General features: G+C 47.1%; 1 protein-coding gene across 3 annotated transcripts in view; it reads right to left on the minus strand.

Annotated features, from left to right (window-relative positions):
- The window catches only part of spri (Src homology 2 domain-containing protein sprint), a 120508-nt gene extending 100523 nt beyond the window's left edge, over positions 1–19985 (minus strand). The window contains exon 1 of one of the 3 annotated variants that reach the window (XM_076174037.1): positions 19620–19985. In XM_076174037.1, coding sequence (XP_076030152.1) covers positions 19620–19659 — 40 coding nt within the window. In that variant the 5' untranslated portion in view covers positions 19660–19985. Of the gene's footprint in view, positions 1–16982; positions 17231–19619 lie in introns of those variants that run through there. The other 2 variants (XM_076174036.1, XM_076174038.1) reach the window with 2 other exon arrangements.
- Positions 19986–20350: the final 365 nt, after the last annotated feature.

Raw genomic sequence — 20350 nt, forward strand, 5'->3', positions numbered from 1 at the left:
GTGTGCATATGTGTGCATGTGTGTGCTGGTGGCCATCGTAATCTTGCAACCAACAAACATTTTTTTCGCAGAGAAAGAAAACGTTTGGTCGGTTCGGTACTTTCAACCCCAACAGTAACCCCGTGACGAAGTTCACAGAAGGCCCGGTGGATCCCTCTAAATATTTTATTCTGTTTAGCGACAGGTTATTTTTAATCCATCTTTGTGGACACTGCACTGGTGGCGTCATCGGAGGTGTGCTGGTCTCGCATTCGTTTCACTGTGGGTTCGAATCCCGCACTACTTTCCGGTTCTCAGCAGTGGTTATTAATTACCTGTTCCTAACAGTCCCCAAAGCGCATAGTAGGACAAAGGTGGCGGCTTCGGCCGCGGCTACTTAACGACGTTAAAGACATTGACAGACTGGAAAGAGTACAACGGCGAGCCACAAAACTGATTCCAAATATCAAAAATAAATCATACGAAAATCGACTAAAACACATGAATCTGTTTTCCCTAAAAAAGCGTAGACTCAGAGGTGACTTGATACAGGTCTTTAAGATTTTAAAGGGAATGACAACATCAAAAGTGACAAAATTTTCACATTGAATGAGAATCAGACAAGAAACAATGGTCTCAAACTGTCCGGAAATAGATTCAATTTGGAAGTAGGTAGAAACAACTTTGCCAACCGTGTAGTTAATGAATGGAATAAACTTCCTGCACAGGTAGTGCAATGTAGTTCAGTTCGAAGCTTTAAGAATCATTTAGATAAATACCTAAGTAAGATGCTGTAATGATTATAATTTATCTTATATTATTTGTTTTTGTTTTGTTATCATTTGTCTGTCTGATTTTCATTTATTATTAGTTATATATCAATTTATTATTATTTACTATTTACCTGTTTGTTTATTATTTTAACTATACCTATGCATTTATTTATGTATTTCATTTGTTATTTACATTATTATAGTTTTTATTTATTATTTTATTATTATGATTTTTTTTTTTTCTTTTGCATCCGACCAAGATATGGATCAAAAGGTCTCCTGTCGGCATGCTCCGCCTTTGTAATCCTTTGTGGATGCTTGTAGATTAAAAAAATCTCATTTAATCCACCAAAGGGGGGAAGGCAGTGATCCTCCATTTACATATTATTCTGGTTAATGCCAAGCGATTATATTCAGATGGGGGTGGGAGAGGAAGCATTTTGGTGCTAAAATGTGAATACTTGGCACCATATGGCACCTGGAGGCTGTGCGTGGTGACAGACACCATCTCCCCACCCTGCCGGTGGATCGCCCCCAACCCCCGGAGGTTCTCCAACTTGCCCACGAGACCTATGCTTATGTAGTGCTGTTGTTTGACCTCCTGGGAGGAAAACCACTTCATCACTAGTTAGAAAGAATCACTAGGTATTCCATTACCACTAGTTTTCGGCTTGTGGGCCATTTTGTGGTCCGCTAAGGGTCGATGGTCCACCGGTTGTGGCCCGATGAGACGGGGCCTTGCGTGGGCTTTATCAGCCAAACCCATCTGGCTGACCGACTGATGGACGGACTGGCTGACCTGCTGGCGACAAAAACCAAACCAATGCTTTCACTCCACCAGTGTAGAACGAGGCGACTCCTGGTGGGATGCTGCGATTGTGCCATTTATCTAATTTATTCATTCGTTAAGTAAATAATTCATAAATCATTGATTGAATCAGTAAATATTTCAATAAATTTAATATTTTTCATCATCAATCTTTGTCAATATGAATTTATTGATACTTTAACAACGAATAAACAAAGTAAATAAACAATTGGTGATAATTTAAGAAATAAACATCTTGCTAAATCAAATAGAACTTCATTATTCATATTTACTAATATTAATACTTTTTAAAAAAAATTAAAAAGGATACAAAACAAATAATTCATCATTTCTTTTCTCTAAGACGGATGAGCATTTGGTTGGTTAGACTAGATTAGGTTAGGTACATTTGGTCGGTTGACGTTGGTTAACTCTGGATAATACAAGTAACATTTCGCGGAAAATCCAAAGAGACAAATTTGAAAATATAATAATCCAAGGCGATGCTAAAGATACACATATATACTAAAAGGAGCTCTTCTTCCTTATAAGGCCGGTGGCCAGCATAGGCACCCATCCACCAATCCACACTTTACCCATCTGTCCTTTTTATCTGAACTCCTTACGGATGCTCAATATGCCATGGCAATGTTGGGGATACCTCAGCATAATACTGCTCGCTATTTTGCTACAAGCTGCAGCATGAAGAGATCTACTCTGGAGTCATCCGAAGCATGCTGGTCTCGCATTCGCTTAGTTGTGGGTTCGAATCCCGCACTCCTCTCCGATTCCCAGCAGTGACTGTTACCTGCCCTGTCACAGTTCCCAATGCACATAAGAAAGCAAAGGTGACGGCTTCGGCCGCAGTTGCTCAGCGCCTCCTGGCGTAGGCTCCTCACCACCTTTCCTCTAGAATATTAGAAGCTGTGACTAGTATGCTCACAATCCTAGACAGAAAAAATAAAATAAGGAAAATAAGATAAAAGCCACTAAGGAAAGCACGTATTTTTCTTCAACTCGATAGAAAAAAGAGCAAGAGAGAGAGAGAGAGAGAGAGAGAGAGAGAGAGAGAGAGAGAGAGAGAGAGAGAGAGAGAGAGAGAGAGAGAGAGAGAGAGAGAGAGAGAGAGAGAGAGAGAGAGAGAGAGAGAGAGAGAGAGAGAGAGAGAGAGAGAGAGAGAGAGAGAGAGAGAGAGAGAGAGAGAGAGAGGTAATTTCAACGTGGTCAGAGGACGTCTGTACTAACCCCACCAAAGTAGTTTCCCCTTGTCCGCAGTCGTTTCGGTGACCCACCGACCCAACAACAAACATCCAGGGGGAGGGAGAGGGAGAGGGCGATAGGCTATAACTGGAATAACGAACAATTAATCCAAATAACTGAGCCATACGAGGTCATCACAGCGATTGCTCTTTAATCAGCAGACGAGTGATTGTCTTAATTAGTCTCCAATCCAGGTCATTAGGCCTACGGGGGAGTGACAGCTTCCCCCCTCGGAAAGGGAGGGAGGAGGAGGAAGGGGGTGGGTGACTAATCACCACACAGAGTTTAGACACTAACTTGAATACGGTGGGGGATGGGGGGGAAGAGTGACAGATAAACAGAGGGAAAGGGAGAGAAGATGGAAAATGAGAGGGTGGGAGGGAGAAAGAGTATATATATATATATATATATATATATTATATATAAATATATATATATATATATATATATATATATATATATAGCGAGAGAGAGGCAGAGAGAGAGGAGAGGGGGCGGGGAAGAGGTACATGTGTAGAATATTATGGAGAAAAGAGAAGGGAAACAATTGAAGAAGAGTAGAGAGAACAGTGGAAAGAAGAGGTGAGAGGAGCGTGGAAGAGATTAAAGGAGATGGACATGGGAAAATAGGAAATGAAAAGAGAAAATAACGGATGCAGAGAAAAAATCAGAGGTTGAAAACGAGACAACAAAGAAGGAAGAGAAGGAAAGAAAGGGAAAAAGAAGATGAGAGAAAGATGGGAGAACAGGGAAAGGAGAGCGGGTAGATGGAAGAGGAATAGGAAGGGGAAGGGGAGAGGGAGAGTGAGGTGGAGAGGAGAGGAGAGGAGAGGAGAGGAGAGAAGAGGAGAGAAGAGGAGACGAAAAGAGAGGAGACGAGAGGAGAGGATAAAGGTGGGAGTGGGGGAAGAGACCTCGGAGAAAGATGGGGAAAGATGGTGAAACGGTGAAAAAACCAGCTGGTTGTCACACACGGAGAGACAAGGGGCTTGGCAGGACCCAATATTTCATTTCCCTATCTCGCTCTCAGACATTCTATCCAGCTGGCGACAGACGGTATCTCCTTTCCAGACACTCCATCCAGCTGGAGACAGACGGTTCCTGTCCAGCTAGAGACAGACGGTCCCTGTCCAGCTGTGAACAGAAGGTCCCTATACAGCCGGTTCCCTGCTGCGCACGGCTGTTATCTACTGAAGAATGACACAATGAAACTCGTTGATGTAATTCTTCTTCCCTTCCCAAATTCCCACGGCACAGGACGACTCAATTTCAGTCTTAATGAGCCAATACAGAACCACTCCGTCCCTGTAGTCTGTCCGAATCGAAGCCAGAGTGGGAGCTTCCTTGAGAGGCTAGGATTGATTAGAATTATGAAGTTTATTCTCTTGTTTCAGGCAGTTGGCCGCTTGAATATCAACATGGGCTGCATCACGACCCGCCTCCCCGTCCCAGTCCCCGCTCCACGTCCGCCCTCCGCCGCCTCTTGGTCTCGTTTCGTTATTTGTCCATCCTTTAGCTGAATAAAACCATCTGGCGACCGGACCATACATACAACACACACACACATTATATATATATATATATATATATATATATATATATATATACATATACAGTAGACACATTTATCGACCACAATCCATTTTAATTCTAAGCTATCAACATCGAGAGACTCGAGGAGGCATACATGCAGAAATTGAAACGTGATTCAGCCAAGGACTCGAACCTACGCTAGCACGTGAGAAGTGATAGTGACTCTGTTACTGTGTTTCAACGGATCACGTCCCCAGCTTTCATATGTTCTGCTTTGCACCAGGCCTTTTTATTCAGATCGGAGAACGCCCCTCCCACAACCACCACCAACAACAAGGACCATCCCATTCTGTGGGTCAGGGGACGATCCCCTCGCCTCCATTACAGCGTCACGTTACATCTGTCCCCGTCTGTTCGTGACGTCACGCTTGTCCGTCACGCCTGTCCAATTTGAGTGACAGAGGGGTCGTTGGACACGTTGAGCACGTTCGACATGTTCGCCTCGAGCCTCACGTTTTACGTCGGAAAAGTGTGTCAGTGCGCCAGACTCGGCCGGAGTCGACTGGGTCCAGGTGTGTGTGTGTGTATATATATATATATATATATATATATATATATATATATATATATATATATATATATATAAAAGTAACAGTCACTGCCGGGGGTCGGAGGGGTGCGGTGCTCGAACCCATAACTAAGCGAATCCGAGACCAGCGCACGTTCTAAAAGGTATCGGGAGTTTATGCTCAGAAATAATGTCTTCATTAGTACAAAACTAAAGAATGAACACACACACACACACACGCACGCACACACAGAATGTATAGCACATTTGGAGAATGAGAAGTAGGTGTACACCGTGCATACACCGTACACACACACACACACACACATATGTACCCACATAACGTGAACAAAGAAAGTCCTTCAAGACGAAATAAATTCTAAGCCAAATTTGAAGGAATGAGAAAAAAGCGAAGCTCTTTTCCGTATATAACTATTAGGTAAAATAAACATACAGAGTATATGAAGATTGTGTGTGTGTGTGTGTGTGTGTGTGTGTGTGTGTGTGTGTGTGTGTGTGTGTGTGTGTGTGTGTGTGTGTGTGTGTGTGCGCGCGCGTCAGTATGTAATATAAATGTGTCATGTACATAAGTACATATACGCGCGCACGCACGCACACACACACACACACACACACACACACACACACACACACACACACACAACCACTTATCGTAATTCATTCAGACATGTACACACTTTCCCTGTGTACAGCTCGCGCGCCCGGCCACGTCATCCCCTTCCGCTCGCTCAGCTTCTGTTCCATCCGTCCGTCCGGTTCCAGGCTCTGTATCCTCCTCCTCCTCCTCCTTCACTTTCTCCTCCTCTTCTTCCTTCACCTCCTCCTCCTTCACCTTTTCCTCCTCTTCCTACTTCACTTTTTGCTCCTCTTCCTCCTTCACCTCATCCTCCCCTTCCTTCTTTACCTCCTCCTTCACAATCACCACAACCTCCTCCTCCTCCTCCATCACAACCACTATCAACACCACCACCACACACTTCCTTCGGACTTCCCTGCCAGTCGCTCGGTGTCCTTTCATTGGTATTCACAACCTCTCGCACACACGCACGCACGCACACACACACACACACACACACACACACACACACACACACACACACACACGAGACCAAACGGCCTACGCTAAGCAATTCTATGTCCCTTACCACTTGTCATCCGTATCCATAGATTATTTAATCTTCTCTTAAAACAGCTCATTGTTTCAGTGCTCACTAACTACATGGTTACTAAGTCTATTCCACTCGTTAACCACTCTGTTGGAAAACTAGTTTTTGCCTATTTTCTTAACACACACACACACACACACATGCACACACACACACACACATGCACACACACACACACACACACACACACACACACACACACACACACACACAATGTGGAATTGCTTAGGTGATTTAGCCCAAATTCAAACAATACGAGTTTAAATCTAAATATGACAACTGGAGATCAAGGATGTAGATTAACTTGGAACTGTAAATGAATTTCTAGTCTAGGTATGTTAGACAATTAGAGAATAGGTGACGGGACCTAACGAGCGTTACTCCTTTTCTGTATACTACAATAAGGTAAACAGACACACACACACACAAGAATTTAAGACCAATGTAGATATTCCCAGATACAAAGACGGGTCTCTACGAGCATAGCTCAAATTCCCATATAATACAACTAGGTAAATACATACACACACACACACACACAAGAATTTAAGAACAAATTAGATATTGCGAGATACAAGGACGGGTTACTACGAGCATAGCTCCCCTTCCCGTATAATACGAGGTAAACACAACGAGGTCGCTGCGCTTCGAGTCGTTACTCCAACTCTCATGGGCGGGGAGTTGGGGTGTGTGCGCATGTAAAGTCACAGCATTACCCATAGATCGGTCATACGAGCTCTGAGCTCTCTTCCCTGAGAGAAACTGCTGTCGATCACGGGTCCAGCACGTGATCCAAGGACCAAGGTGAGCGCGCGCGCGCACACACACACACACACACACACACACACACACGCACACACACGAGATCAGCAGGCATTCCTCAGTGCGCGGACAGGATGTGCAGTTTCTTCATTTATGAACAATGTTTTTGAAGCCAAGTCTCAAGACTTATTTTCAGTTTAAAAATCTAACAAGTTACTTTTACAAAACTGGTTAGATGTGGTTAAATACAATTATATTTTTAGAACAGATGCAAATTAACATAAAAATATATGAATTCCAATGTGCATTCAGACTAAATATAATAAAGTAAAAATCATTAAAGTATCTTTATTTGACTTCACCATTTTACTTTAGTCACCCCTTCACCTTCGTTTTCTTTGGTCACGAGAAGCCCAACACTGACCACCTTCAACTTTTATTGGGATCTCTACCACACAGGACCCCAGCTGGGATCCCAAGGACAGAGGGGTGAGGGTGCGGGGTTGAGGGGTGAGGGTGAGGGTGAGGGGTGAGGGGTTGAGGGACAAATTTTGTTTACATTAAGAAGGGGGTTAGGGAATGTGGGAGGGGGAGATTTCAAACTGCTAAATCTTAGTTCCCATCCCCCTCACTGTAGACCTATACCTCTTCAAATTTGACTTATGTTCAATGTTCATACATGGATAAGTGAAGATATATATAAACGAAACATAGGATGTAACTTCCATCATACCATATAGAAAATGCAAAAACTTTCTCCCGAGAGAGAGAGAGAGAGAGAGAGAGAGAGAGAGAGATAGAGAGAGAGAGAGAGAGAGAGAGAGAGAGAGAGAGAGAGAGAGAGAGAGAGAGAGAGAGAGAGAGAGAGAGAGAGAGAGAGAGATAGAGATTCTTAGAACAGGACGTGTTTAAAATTCACCCCATCTAACCCTAAATCATATAGCTGTGACTCACACGCACACACACACACACACACACACATACACGCACACACACACACATACACACACACGCGCCAGCTGTGTTTGCGACGATGCAGATCACGTGATTAGGGTTCTCTCCTGCTCGCAGTGTCAGCGCATGCGTAGTTGCAACTGTTTGTTGACATGCAGTGGCAAGTGTGCACACGTGGGGTGGCCGCCGCCGCCTAAAGCATTATTTGCACGCACGTGGCTTTCTGCCTCGTGCCTTCTCCTACCCCTGTGATGTCGACATTACACTCTTTATTCTGTCTACCGTCAGGAGAATTTTATTCACCCTATGAGAAGCCTCACATCAACCGGTTCATCCGTGTATAACTTTATATATTTGATTCTGGTGAGCGCCAGGCGAATTTATTTGGCTGAAACGGGAGATGGACGCGAATGTGCTTAAGTGACTACAACAGTGATGGGTGAAACACTACACTAAAAAGAGGCTCCTCCTTATCAATATATACAAGTATATATTTTCGTACTTATTCTTGATCCACGCTACAACCTTCCATACCAAGTGGTCCTCTTGTCATATTCATATAAAGTTGTGTATTTCTTGGTATTAATCTTATCTGTTGTATATTCATCCATTCCAATTAATACCATTTCCAAGAAGACCTAGTTCTCGACCAAATGGTCTCCCAGCAATTTATTGTATTCCTATTTTGTTGCATTTTTTTTAATCTGTTGCATTCTGTCGTTCATTGTATCATCTTAAGAAATCCCCCCAGTTATGACCAAGGCTTAGGATTCCGAGAGAGACTGGGACACGTCAATTCCATAAAAACGGTTGTCATGGGAACAGGCGCGCATGCAAGCGAGCGAGAGCACGGCGCGCAAGCAAACACGCGCAAGCAAGCACGTGCGCAATCCTTCTTTGCCCAAGTGACTGTGCAGGGGGTCGGGGAGGTGAGGGGGGAAGCTAGGGGGGTTGGGGGGTGAGAGTGAGCTTGTCCGCGGTTGTAGGTAAACATTTGGGCGCTATCCTCGTGGACTCTGCCAACGTGGCCAGCGACAAAGGAGGGAGGAACGGAGGGAGGGAGGGAAGGAGGGGAGAAAGGGAAGAAGGGAAGAAGGGAGGGAGGGAGGGAGGAAGGGAGGGAGGAAGGGAAGGAGCAAGGGAGGGAGGGATGGGTGATGGAAAGGAGGAAGGGAGGGAGGGAGGGAGGAAGGGAGGGACGGAGGGAGGGAGGGAGGGAGGGAGGAAGGGAGGAGGGAAGGAAAGGAGGGAGGAGGGAAGGAAAGGAGGGAGGAGGGAAGGAAAGGAGGGAGGAGGGAAGGAAAGGAGGGAGAAGGGAAGGAAAAAAGGGAGGAGAGGAAAGGAAGGATGGAGGAAGGAAGGGAAGGATGGAGGTTGGAAGGAAAGGAGGGATGAAGGAAGGGAAAGATAGAGGAAGAAAGGGACGGATAGAGGAAGGGGGGAGGGAGGGGAGGGGAGGGGAGGGGAGGAGAGAGAGAGAGAGAGAGAGAGAGAGAGAGAGAGAGAGAGAGAGAGAGAGAGAGAGAGAGAGAGAGAGAGAGAGAGAGGGGGGGGGGCAAAATGAGGATGTGGTAGAGTGACCCCCAGCCTGGCCCCTGTACACGATCTGATTTCTGACATAACAAAATATGGAGATTCTGTCACCGAATTTGTTGCGACAGAGAATTAGAAATAAACAAATACAAAAATAGATCAATGAAAAAATAGGTAAATAAACTAAAAAAAAAAAAAAAAAAATCTGTAAAATATTGAGAATATTAATGGAAAATAGATAAAAAAAAAACAGAGACAAAAAAGTGAATACATGTCCAGATCACTCCTCCTCCTGTCCACCTCCTCTGCCTCCTCTTCCTCCTCCTCCTCCCCCACCTCCGAGGTGCTTTGCCCCGACTCTTGTTTCGTCTTCGGGGGGGAGGGGCACCCCCTCCCCCCCCGCCTCGCCTTTTACAACTCGACTTCACTCCCCGGCTGTACATTGCCTTAATTTTACAACCTGGCCCACGATCTGGCGCAGTACATTGCCTCTCTCGCGCCCACTCCATCTCCTGAAGAGAAAGAGAGAGAGAGAGAGAGAGAGAGAGAGAGAGAGAGAGAGAGAGAGAGAGAGAGAGAGAGAGAGAGAGAGAGAGAGAGAGAGAGAGAGAGAGAGAGAGAGCGCCTTCCTTCCTCCCAACACTTTCCAAGGGACGAGATGGTTTACGTGGACACGGAGGGGAGAGGGGAGGGGGAAGAGGGGCAAGAGGGAGGGGAAAGAGAGATAAGGAGGGAGAGAGGGAACAGGGAAGAGGGAAGAAGGGAGGGATAAGTATGAGAGGTGAGAGAGGGAAGAGGGGAGGGAGAGGTATGAGAGGCGGGAGAGGGAAGCGGGGAGGGAGAGGGAAGAGGGGAAGAAGGGAGAGGGAAGAGGGGGAGAAGGGAGGGGGGAGAAGGGAGGGGGGAGAAGGAAGAGAGGGGACGAGGGAGAGAGGAGGGGAGGGAGAGAGGAGGGGGAGGGGGGAGATGAGGGAGAGGGGGAGGGGGAGAAGGAAGAGAGGGGATGAGGGAGAGAGGAGGGGAGGGAGAGAGGAGGGGAGGGAGAGAGGAGGGGAAGGGAGAGAGGGGAGGGAGGGAGAGAGGAGGGGAGGGAGGGAGAGGAGGGAGGGAGGGAGGGAGGAGGGAAGAGGGAGGGGAGGAGAGAGGAGGGGAGGGAGAGAGGAGGGGAGGGAGAGAGGAGGGGAGGGAGAGAGGAGGGGAGGGAGAGACGAGGGGAGGGAGAGAGGAGGGGAGGGAGAGAGGAGGGGAGGGAGAGAGGAGGGGAGGGAGAGAGGAGGGGAGGGAGAGAGGAGGGGAGGGAGAGAGGAGGGGAGGGAGAGAGGAGGGGAGGGAGAGAGGGGAGGGAGAGAGGGGACGGGGAGAAAGGAGGGGAGATGAGATGGGAGAGGGAAGAAGGGAAGGAGAAGGGAAAGGGAAGAAGTAAGAGAGGGAGATCAGGGTAGGGGAGATGGGAAGGGCAGGAGAGATGGGGAGGGTATGGGAGATGACAGGGATGGGGAGATGAGGGGGTAGAGGAGATGAGGACATGAGAGGGGAAATGGGGAGGGGATAATTGTTCACTGTAAACCCGAGGCCCGTTTTCATGCTCGTCCGACAAGAGCTCTGGAGATGCTGTGTGAAGGGCAGTGACGTCACAAGTGTGACGTCATAGACTGACGCCATAGCTGACGTCAAAGACTGACCTCATCCCTTCGAAATACATCTTTATACAAACACACACCATACAACGATCTATTTATCTGACTGAAGGCGGTTGGAGACCTTAGGGTAAATCAGCGGACCACGGGGGGGTGGAAGTGGAGGAAAGGTGGGGGTGGAAGTGGAGGAAAGGTGGGGGGAAAGGGGGAAAGGGGAAAGAACACAAGAAGAGGACACAGAAACTCATAAGTCGATAGTAGCTTGTGGCTGACGTCAACGCAACCAATTACGCGCCAATCTGCCCTCCCCACCCCCCAGCCACGTCATTGCGTTCGAGGCGGCGCGGAAGGAAAGGGGGGAAGGGGGGAGGCCGAGTCCTCCCCTCTCCCCCTCCCCCATGACGTCAACGGAAATTTAAGGTCACTTTACATTGTAAAGTCTGCCAGCTGTGGGGGAGGTGCGGGGCGCCTCCCCCCGTATGTAAATGGGGCCTGCCAGCCACCTTACTATCGGAAGCCACCATGATCCAATGAAGACGGAGTGAATGGGAGGAAGAGAAGGAGTGGAAGGATGAGGAGGAGTGGGAATGGAAGTATGAGGAGGAGTAGGAGTGGGAGTGGGAGTGGAAGGATGAGGAGTGGGAGTGGAAGGATGAGGAGGAGGAGTGGGAGTGGGAGAGGGGGAGGAGTGGGAGTGGGGGAGGAGGGTGGGAGTGGGGGAAGGAGAGTAGGAGTGGGAGTGGGGGAGGAGTGGGAGTGGGGGAGGAGTGGGAGTGGGGGAGGAGGAGTGGGAGTGGGGGAGGAAGAGTGGGAGTGGGGGAGGAGTGGGAGTGGGGGAGGAGTGGGAGTGGGGGAGGAGTGGGAGTGGGGGAGGAGTGGGAGTAGGGGAGGAGTGGGAGTGGGGGAGGAGGAGTGGGAGTGGGGGAGGAGGAGTGGGAGTGGGGGAGGAGTAGTGAGAGTGGGGGAGGAGTGGGAGTGGGGGGAGGAGTGGGAGTGGGGGTAGGAGTGGGAGTGGGGGGAGGAGTGGGAGTGGGGGGAGGAGTGGGAGTGGGGGAGGAGTGGGAGTGGGGGAGGAGTGGGAGTGGGGGGAGTGGGAGTGGGGAAGGAGTGGGAGAGGGGGAGGAGTGGGAGAGGAGTGGGTGTGGGGGAGGAGTGGGAGTAGGGGAGGAGTGGGAGTGGGGGAGGAGTGGGAGTGGGGGAGGAGTGGGAGTGGAGGAGGAGGAGTGGGAGTGGGGGAGGAGGAGTGGGAGTGGGGGAGGAGGAGTGGGAGTGGGGGAGGAGGAGTGGGAGTGGGGGAGGAGTGGGAGTGGGGGAGGAGTGGGAGTGGGAGGAGTGGGAGTGGGGGAGGAGTGGGAGTGGGGGAGGAGGAGTGGGAGTGGGGGAGGAGTGGGAGTGGGGGAGGAGTGGGAGTGGGAGGAGTGGGAGGAAGAGGGAAAGGAGGGGGAGTATAAGGGGAAGAGGGGGATATACAATAACTGGGTAACTCCGCCATATCGCCCATTTTCCCTGCCAAATTAATCAGGAGTGCCGCCAGGCGATTTTATTCATCTCCGTGGCAATCTCCCCACCCACCCACCCCACCTCAGTTGCAAAGTGGTTGTTACCCCCTTCGATTATACCCCCCCCCCGCTTCCTGACCAGGTGCCACTTTCCCCTTTTGGTCTGGCTACCCCCCCAACTTTTCCCCCCAAATGTATAGACCCTTCTTGGCTCCACTCCTACTCCCCCTCCTCTTCCCCTTCTTCCTCCTCCTACTCCTCCTCCTCCTCCTCTTCCCCTTCCTCCTCCTCCCTCTCATAAGAGTCACGAAAGGGTTGAAATATTGGAATTCCCGACGGGGCGAAGGAGAAACCTTGTCGCAGAAATGGAAACCAACTGAATGTGTGTGTGTGTGTGTGTGTGTGTGTGTGTGTGTGTGTGTGTGTGTGTGTGTGTGTGTGTGTGTGTGTGTGTGTGTGTGTGTGTGTGTGTGTGTGTGTGTGTGTGTGTGTGCGTGTTTACTGTGTGCATGTATATTATATTATATATCACACACACACAAACATACATATACAGTAATGCTGCTTTACCCAATAAACCGTATATTATTATTATTATTATTATGTGAGCGCGCGTATATATGTTTGTGTGTATTTACCTAGTTGTATTTACCTAGTTGTATTTTACGGGAAGGGGAGCTATGCTCGTAGGGTCCCGTCTTCATATCTCATTTTATCTAAACTATTTTTAAATTCATGTATTGTTTTTGCACACACCACTTTCTCATCTAACTTGTTCCAACTGTTTATTACTCTGTGAGGAAAGCTATTCTTTTTCAAGTCTCTTCTATAGCTGTCTTTTTTTTATTTTCTTTCCGTGTCCTCTCGTATTTCTGTCATCCCATTTTATCAGATTCTCTCTGTCAGTAATTGTGTGCACGTGTGTATGTCTGTACTGTCTGTATATATGTGTGTTTGTATATGTATGTATGGCCTCGTAGAGAAAGCGACACATTGTTCTTTTACAACATCGAGAGAAACCAGTGACGTGTATAAAGTCTGAATACACTCGACCACGGTTTTCCACGTGATTGTCGAGTATACGTGTGAGTGGACATACGGATGTGCATCCATTTTTTTCAAACGTCAGCACATGATTCATACATGGGAGCACACACACGCGCACACGCACACACACACACACACACACACACACACACTCACACACACACACACACCGACTCGACGGCGCAGTGATAGCATTCGCTACCACTGCTACAGCGGTCCGAGCTTGAATCCGGCCCAGGGCTAAAATAATTTCAATATCGTTGCGTTCCGGTCCGGGCTGTTACTCCAACTCTCGTGGGCGAGGAGTTTGTTTGTTTGTGTGTGTGTGTGTGTGTGTGTGTGTGTGTGTGTGTGTGTGTGTGTGTGTGTGTGTGTGTAAGGTCAAAGCATTACCCATAGATCGGTCATATGAGCTCTGAGCTCTCTTCCAGGAGGGTATAAACTGACGATCACGAGTCCAACACGTGATCCAAGACCTTGGTGAATCGCACAATGAAATCTACTCGAGATCTTTGAGGCGGCGTCCAATTCTTTCAGGGTCATTATCTGCTCAAGCAATTGGCGCTTGGATCTGAGGCCCTTCCAAATGCTCCTAAAACCACCCGTAGGTTTCAGAGTGTCACTCGAGTACAAAATAAGGACGAGTTCTGATGAGTTCTGCCAAGTTCCTCAAGGTGGGTACATTTGACCACGTTAAAATTCAGCTCTTCTTCCCTCTGTATACACTCAACAATTCAGTTTTTTCTCCAACTCTATGTTAGAAACGAATTATCGAATCAAGAATTGTTAAGATTTCGGAACTTCGGTTCCTAATATTGGATGGTTTTCGAATTTCAGAAGTTCCCCATTACAGAGAGACCTATCTGTTCGAAATAAAGAAGTTCCCAGCAACAGAGAGACTTATATGTTCGAAATAAAGAAGTTCCCAATAACAGAGAGACCTATCTGTTCGAAATAAAGAAGTTCCCAATAACAGAAAGACCTATCTGTTCGAAATAAAGAAGTTCCCAATAACAGAGAGACCTATCTGTTCGAAATAAAGAAGTTCCCAATAACAGAAAGACCTATCTGTTCGAAATAAAGAAGTTCCCAATAACAGAAAGACCTATCTGTTCGAAATAAAGAAGTTCCCAATAACAGAGAGACCTATCTGCACTAGTGTCCGTTCACTTCGCCTGCCTCACCACGCTTGCATCTGCATCGGGGGGGGGGGGGGGGGGGTTGATGTCACGCCAAACAAATTATTATTAACTCCCCCTTCCCCCCCCAACGCCCATTTTACCGTGTATATCTCAAGCTTCCTTCTTTTGGCGCCAACGCTGTCGCATATGTCCTTCTTGCCCGGGGGATACACTTTCCATGAGGTCATCATCGTCGTCATTTATGGGAGTGAGTCAGTTAGAATGACGGAAATCGACTGTGGAGCAATCACGGCCCTTTGTAATGAATCGGCTTTGCATCACGATATACGTGCAGGGTCTCCAACCGTACGGCATTGTACGCACACACACACACACACACACACACACACGATACTTTCCCACGTGCCGTCCAGTTATGAACATAAGGTCCGATGAAAAATAAACCAAAATACATAAAGAATAAAATAAGATAAATCATGAATAGTTGTAGTAGTACTAATAATAATATGATAAACCATTATACTAATAATAGTAACAAGTGATGATAATTATAATAATAATATTAATTATAATAACCAGATACTTTCTTGCGTATCGTCTTAGTTTCTGGCAGCCAAAATGGAGAAAATTGCCGCAGTCATTTGTCACGAATGAATGGACTGAGCCCCCCCCCCCCGCCTCTTACTTGCCCCCAAGACCAATGGCACTGACCCACTTTGCACGGACATGCAAATCAAAAAATCTTCTTGATTCGGTTCAACGTCAGGGACTGCCTATTCAGAAGAGATGAGGGCAGCGTCGCCTTGCAAAGGCCTTTTCGAACCGGCAGGGCATCTAATATAATTTGATGCCCATCTCTTACTAGGAACTCGCGTGGTGCCAGGTAGGACTCGAACCGCCTATACAGCGACATTCTAACCCTCTCAGCCAGCGAGCATCCCGATTAATTTTTATTATTAATAAACTAAAACAAAGTGAATATGTACGTGTCAAACTGTGTGTGTGTGTGTGTGTGTGTGTGTGTGTGTGTGTGTGTGTGTGTGTGTGTGTGTGTGTGTTTCACCATTGTCTTGGATCACGTGTTGGACTCGTGATCGACAGCTATTACCCTCCCGGGAGAGAACTAAGAGTTCATGTATGACCGATCTATGGGTAATGCTGACCTTACACGCACCCACACACACCCCAACTCCCCGCCCACGAGAGTTGGAGTAACGACTGGCAGTGCAGCGATACTGAAATTATTTCAGCCCTGGGCGGGATTCGAACCCGGACCGCCGTAGTTGTGTGTGTGTGTGTGTGTGTGTGTGTGTGTGTGTGTGTGTGTGTGTGTGTGTGTGTGTGTGTGTGTGTGTGTGTGTGTGTGTGTGTGTGTGTGTGTGTGTGTGTGTGCGTGCGCGCGCGTTCGAGCGTGACCCTGCGGCAGGAAGCGAAGCGCCCGAAGTCACGCGCCAGGAACGACATCGCCAAAGCCCCAAGGTCGCCCCGACCCTCCCCCTTGGCCCACACATGATCCATCGCCGACCCATCACGACGGCGGCAACGCCCTTTGATGACTTTATTCTGGTGAACGTCCAAATACAGAAGGAAATGGACAAGAACTGGTTTACTAAAAGTGGTCAACGAATGGAATAAACTTAGTAACCAAATATTGAGTCCTGAAACTATCGGTTGTTTTAAGAAAGGTTAGACAACTTTATGGATGGGGATAATAGGCGGTAAATGACATGGAACTGCCTTATGATCTCCTGCAGTCTCCTTCATTCTTATGTTCTTAATATACAAATTTTCATTCTGACGAACGACAGACCGTTTTCTTCGGATGAATGGGATCCACAGAAAATGCACCACACTTTATATCAACGCAGATTAATGAATGAATAATCAAATAAATAAAATTAATAAACAAGTAAATATATAACATATATGGCAAATAGATATTAAAATATTAACTAAAATGAAACAACAAAAATAGATTAACATACACAAAAAAAAAATACAAATAAAGAATACAAGCAAATCAATCAATGAACTTTGAAGACATATACCAAAAGGTCCTTATACCTTTATGACCGTGGGTAGGCCATACACTCATTTGTAACCTCTTTCCCAGCTTTATCCCTCCCAAAAAATACACACATAAAAGAATAAACAAACAAATAGATAGATAAACAAATAAATAACATAATAGATAAACGAATAAAGGCGGCGCCAGACACTAAATGGGCGCCTGGCGACCCGCCCATTTCCCGTCGCCGGATCGTCGATCCAAGACGATGACCCTGATCACGGGAACGTACCTGTCCTCGCGTGAGCACGCGTATCTCCACGTCGAAAGAACGGCAGCACGTAGACACATTAGTCACGTTTTAAAGAAAGAAAAAATTACTTGACACTACATTCCCCAATCACGCGATCTTAATACCCCTTTAAACCTCTTTGTCGAGAAGAGGTCAGGTAGGGTTACTTCGAGTAAAAAGTTCAGATAAGGTCACTTTGTATACTTCGAGAAAACAGGTCAGATAGGTCACTTTGTATACTTCGAGAAAACAGATCAGATAAGGTCACTTCACAGATTTCAAGAAAACAGTTCAGATTGGAGTCACTTCAGAGACTTCGAGAAAACAGGTCAGATGGGGTCACATAACAGACGTTCTCCTGAGGCACAGAAGCCCTAAGGCTAATGAGGAGTCAACCCGCCGCGAACACCGTCCAGTGCGCTACTGACACGTCCTCCACCTCCTCCTGCGGAAGGAGGAGTCCCTGAAGCTGACTCCAACTTCCCCTGGCGTGCCCTGAGTCACGCCAATCCGAAGAACCGACTGACGGAGGGCCGAGAAGAGCTCGACCACGTCAGCAGCCGTCGACCTCAAAACAATGGCCACCCCTCCTTCCCAACCATCTCCGACGGCGGAGCTATTTATGAGTCACTGTAAAACGTTTTCTGGTCATTCAAACAAATCCTCCGTTTTACAACGTTCGTTGTGGGTTGTCCGTGTGCACGAGTGTGGGAACATTTCTGTGTGTGTATGTGTGTGTGTGTGTGTGTGTGTGTGTGTGTGTGTGTGTGTGTGTGTGTGCGTGTGTGTGTGTGTGTGCGCGCACGCGCGGTTTAGGGGGTTGTATGGTTTACAAGTTATACCGTTCACTAATATGACACTAATGTTCTATAATCCGATAAGAAGTAAGAGTTACTATTCACAATATATAGATGGTACACACACGCGCGCACACGCACACAACACACACACACGCACACACACACACACACACACACACACACACACAAAATCTATTCATTCTCTCACTGTCATGGGTTTCCTCTGCTGAATAAAATCGCCTAAAGAGATGCATAAAGTATTAAAAAGTAATATACACTTTCCATGATGAACATCATATTTACGTAATGGATGCACCGGTGTATCTGTGTGTTGATCTTATGTAATCGTACATTTTCGATGTGTCTGATATTACTGCATACAATGGTGATGCGGAGGTACGCACGCACTCACGCATATTGCTTGTAATTTTATTCTTATGTAAAATTAATTCTTGTCATCTTTTCCTCTTTCTAGCCACCTCTCACTCACTCACTCTCTATCCACCTCTCCCTCCCTCCCTCTCTCTGTCTCTCTCTCTCTCTCTCTCTCTCCTTCTCTCTCTCTCTCGATCTATTTGTATTATACAGGACAGGAGTAACATCACTCGCTCACGCTCCAATCATAACTGGATTAAAATACATTTATGGTTGCAACTTGGATTTATTTTCCAGTTGTCATACTTAAAAATAAAATCAAGAATGGTTGAGGCTTGGGCTGTATTTCCTAAGCCATTCCAAGAGTTCATAAATCTTTTTGAACATTTATTTCTTCACATCCTCTAGACAGTCTTTCTCAATTTGTTCCTTTGACCTCGTGTGTGTGTGTGTGTGTGTGTGTGTGTGTGTGTGTGTGTGTGTGTGTGTGTGTGTGTGTGTGTACATATACAAGTACGCGTATACACTTGCGTGTATGTGCATGCACATGTCCGCACGTGCGTATGTGCATATATAAGTACGTGTACACACTGTGTGTGTGTGTATGCGCATGTCCGTACGTGTGTATTTACGTATGCCCGTATGTATGTGCGCGCACAATTTAGCGCTTTCACATATTTGCGTAAGCGCGCATGCAAGCGTGCGCGTTCCGTGCGCTAGTACACCAGAATGCAAAATAAACAAATGACAAGACCTGGGACTGAGCGAGTCACACATCCTGCCTGGTGCTTGCTACGCAGCTGCATGTACCAACCATCCACCCAACCATTGAGTCGACGGGGCCTTCTTTCGTCACGTGAAGGACCAAAACAAACAAAACGCATCTACACTGACGACCCCTGAAGTTACACATGACTTATGGAGGGGAAAGGGCATGTGGGGAGGGGGGAGGGTGAGTTGAAATCAAAATGTATCCTCCCATCCCCTTCGAAGAAAGGAAGACATAAAGAAAAGAGAAAATGCTCAAATACGCAGTCATGACGTCACGTCGTCTTACCCCGAGGCGGATCCTGACATTCCTGCGGTCTCCCATACCTGGTTGAGTTCTCAGGGCTATACGATTATATATATATATATATATATGTATATATATATATGTATATATATGTATATATATATATATATATATTTATGTATATATATATATGTGTGTGTGTGTGTGTGTGTGTGTGTGTGTGTGTGTGTGTGTGTGTATGTGTATGTATACACACACACACATTTCCTGTCCTGTACCATCTCTTCACATTACCATATTACCTGCGTCATTGACACGTCACAGCCCCAAATAGAATCACAATCCGCTCTATGACGCACGTCATTAGATGCAATTTACCAATATTCACAAACACAGGAACCTTCCATTCACCCTATCTTATCTCAATCCCGAGCAGTTGGAACTTACCTTCCTCTTCGGGCAAGGGCAGGCAGATCTTTATCACCATCCTTCAGTTGACAAGAGAAGAGAAAAATCCTTGGGAGTAATGAAGAATTCACAGTAATCAAATCACATTCGAAGATTCACATCCCACAGGTCACCACCACCACCGCAACGCAGAGAACACAACACTCTTACACCACCTCGATTAAACACAATATCTTTATCACAATCCGCTCTCTTCGGTGATCTATTTCCCTTTGATTACATTGCGTAACATTTCTTTGATTTGATCACCTGTTCACAAGGCCGAAAACTCGACTTCTGAAGCCCGTTTCACGACTAAAACCGGGCTTGAGGTCGAGTGCCCGTCTACGCTCTCCCTCCCGCGTCGAGCTCGCGGGCTCGACTGCAAGGGCCCGCGAGACCGGGCCCGGCCAACAGGTGCTGCTGCTCCGGCCCGCCGCCCGCCGCCCACCACCACACCTTGACTCACCTGGACGCCATTTCCCGCTTCCTCCTTCTACGCCTACTCCTCTCCCTCCGTCCTCCACTTCCCGCCCTCCTCCTCCTCACCTACCGTCCTCCTCCTTACCCTTTCATCCTCTTCCTTCTCGTCTTTCTAACCATTATTATCCTTCTCCCCCTTCCCGTCCTTCTCGCCATTATCTTCCTTCTCCTTCCCGTCCTTCCCACCATTACTATCCTCTTCCTTCTCGTCCTTCTATCATTATCCTCCTCTTCCTTCCCGTCCTCCT

Source organism: Oratosquilla oratoria, chromosome 35 (genome assembly GCF_046742065.1).
Source record: "Oratosquilla oratoria isolate Oo_2021 chromosome 35, ASM4674206v1, whole genome shotgun sequence".
Classification (NCBI taxonomy): Eukaryota; Metazoa; Arthropoda; class Malacostraca; order Stomatopoda; family Squillidae; genus Oratosquilla; species Oratosquilla oratoria.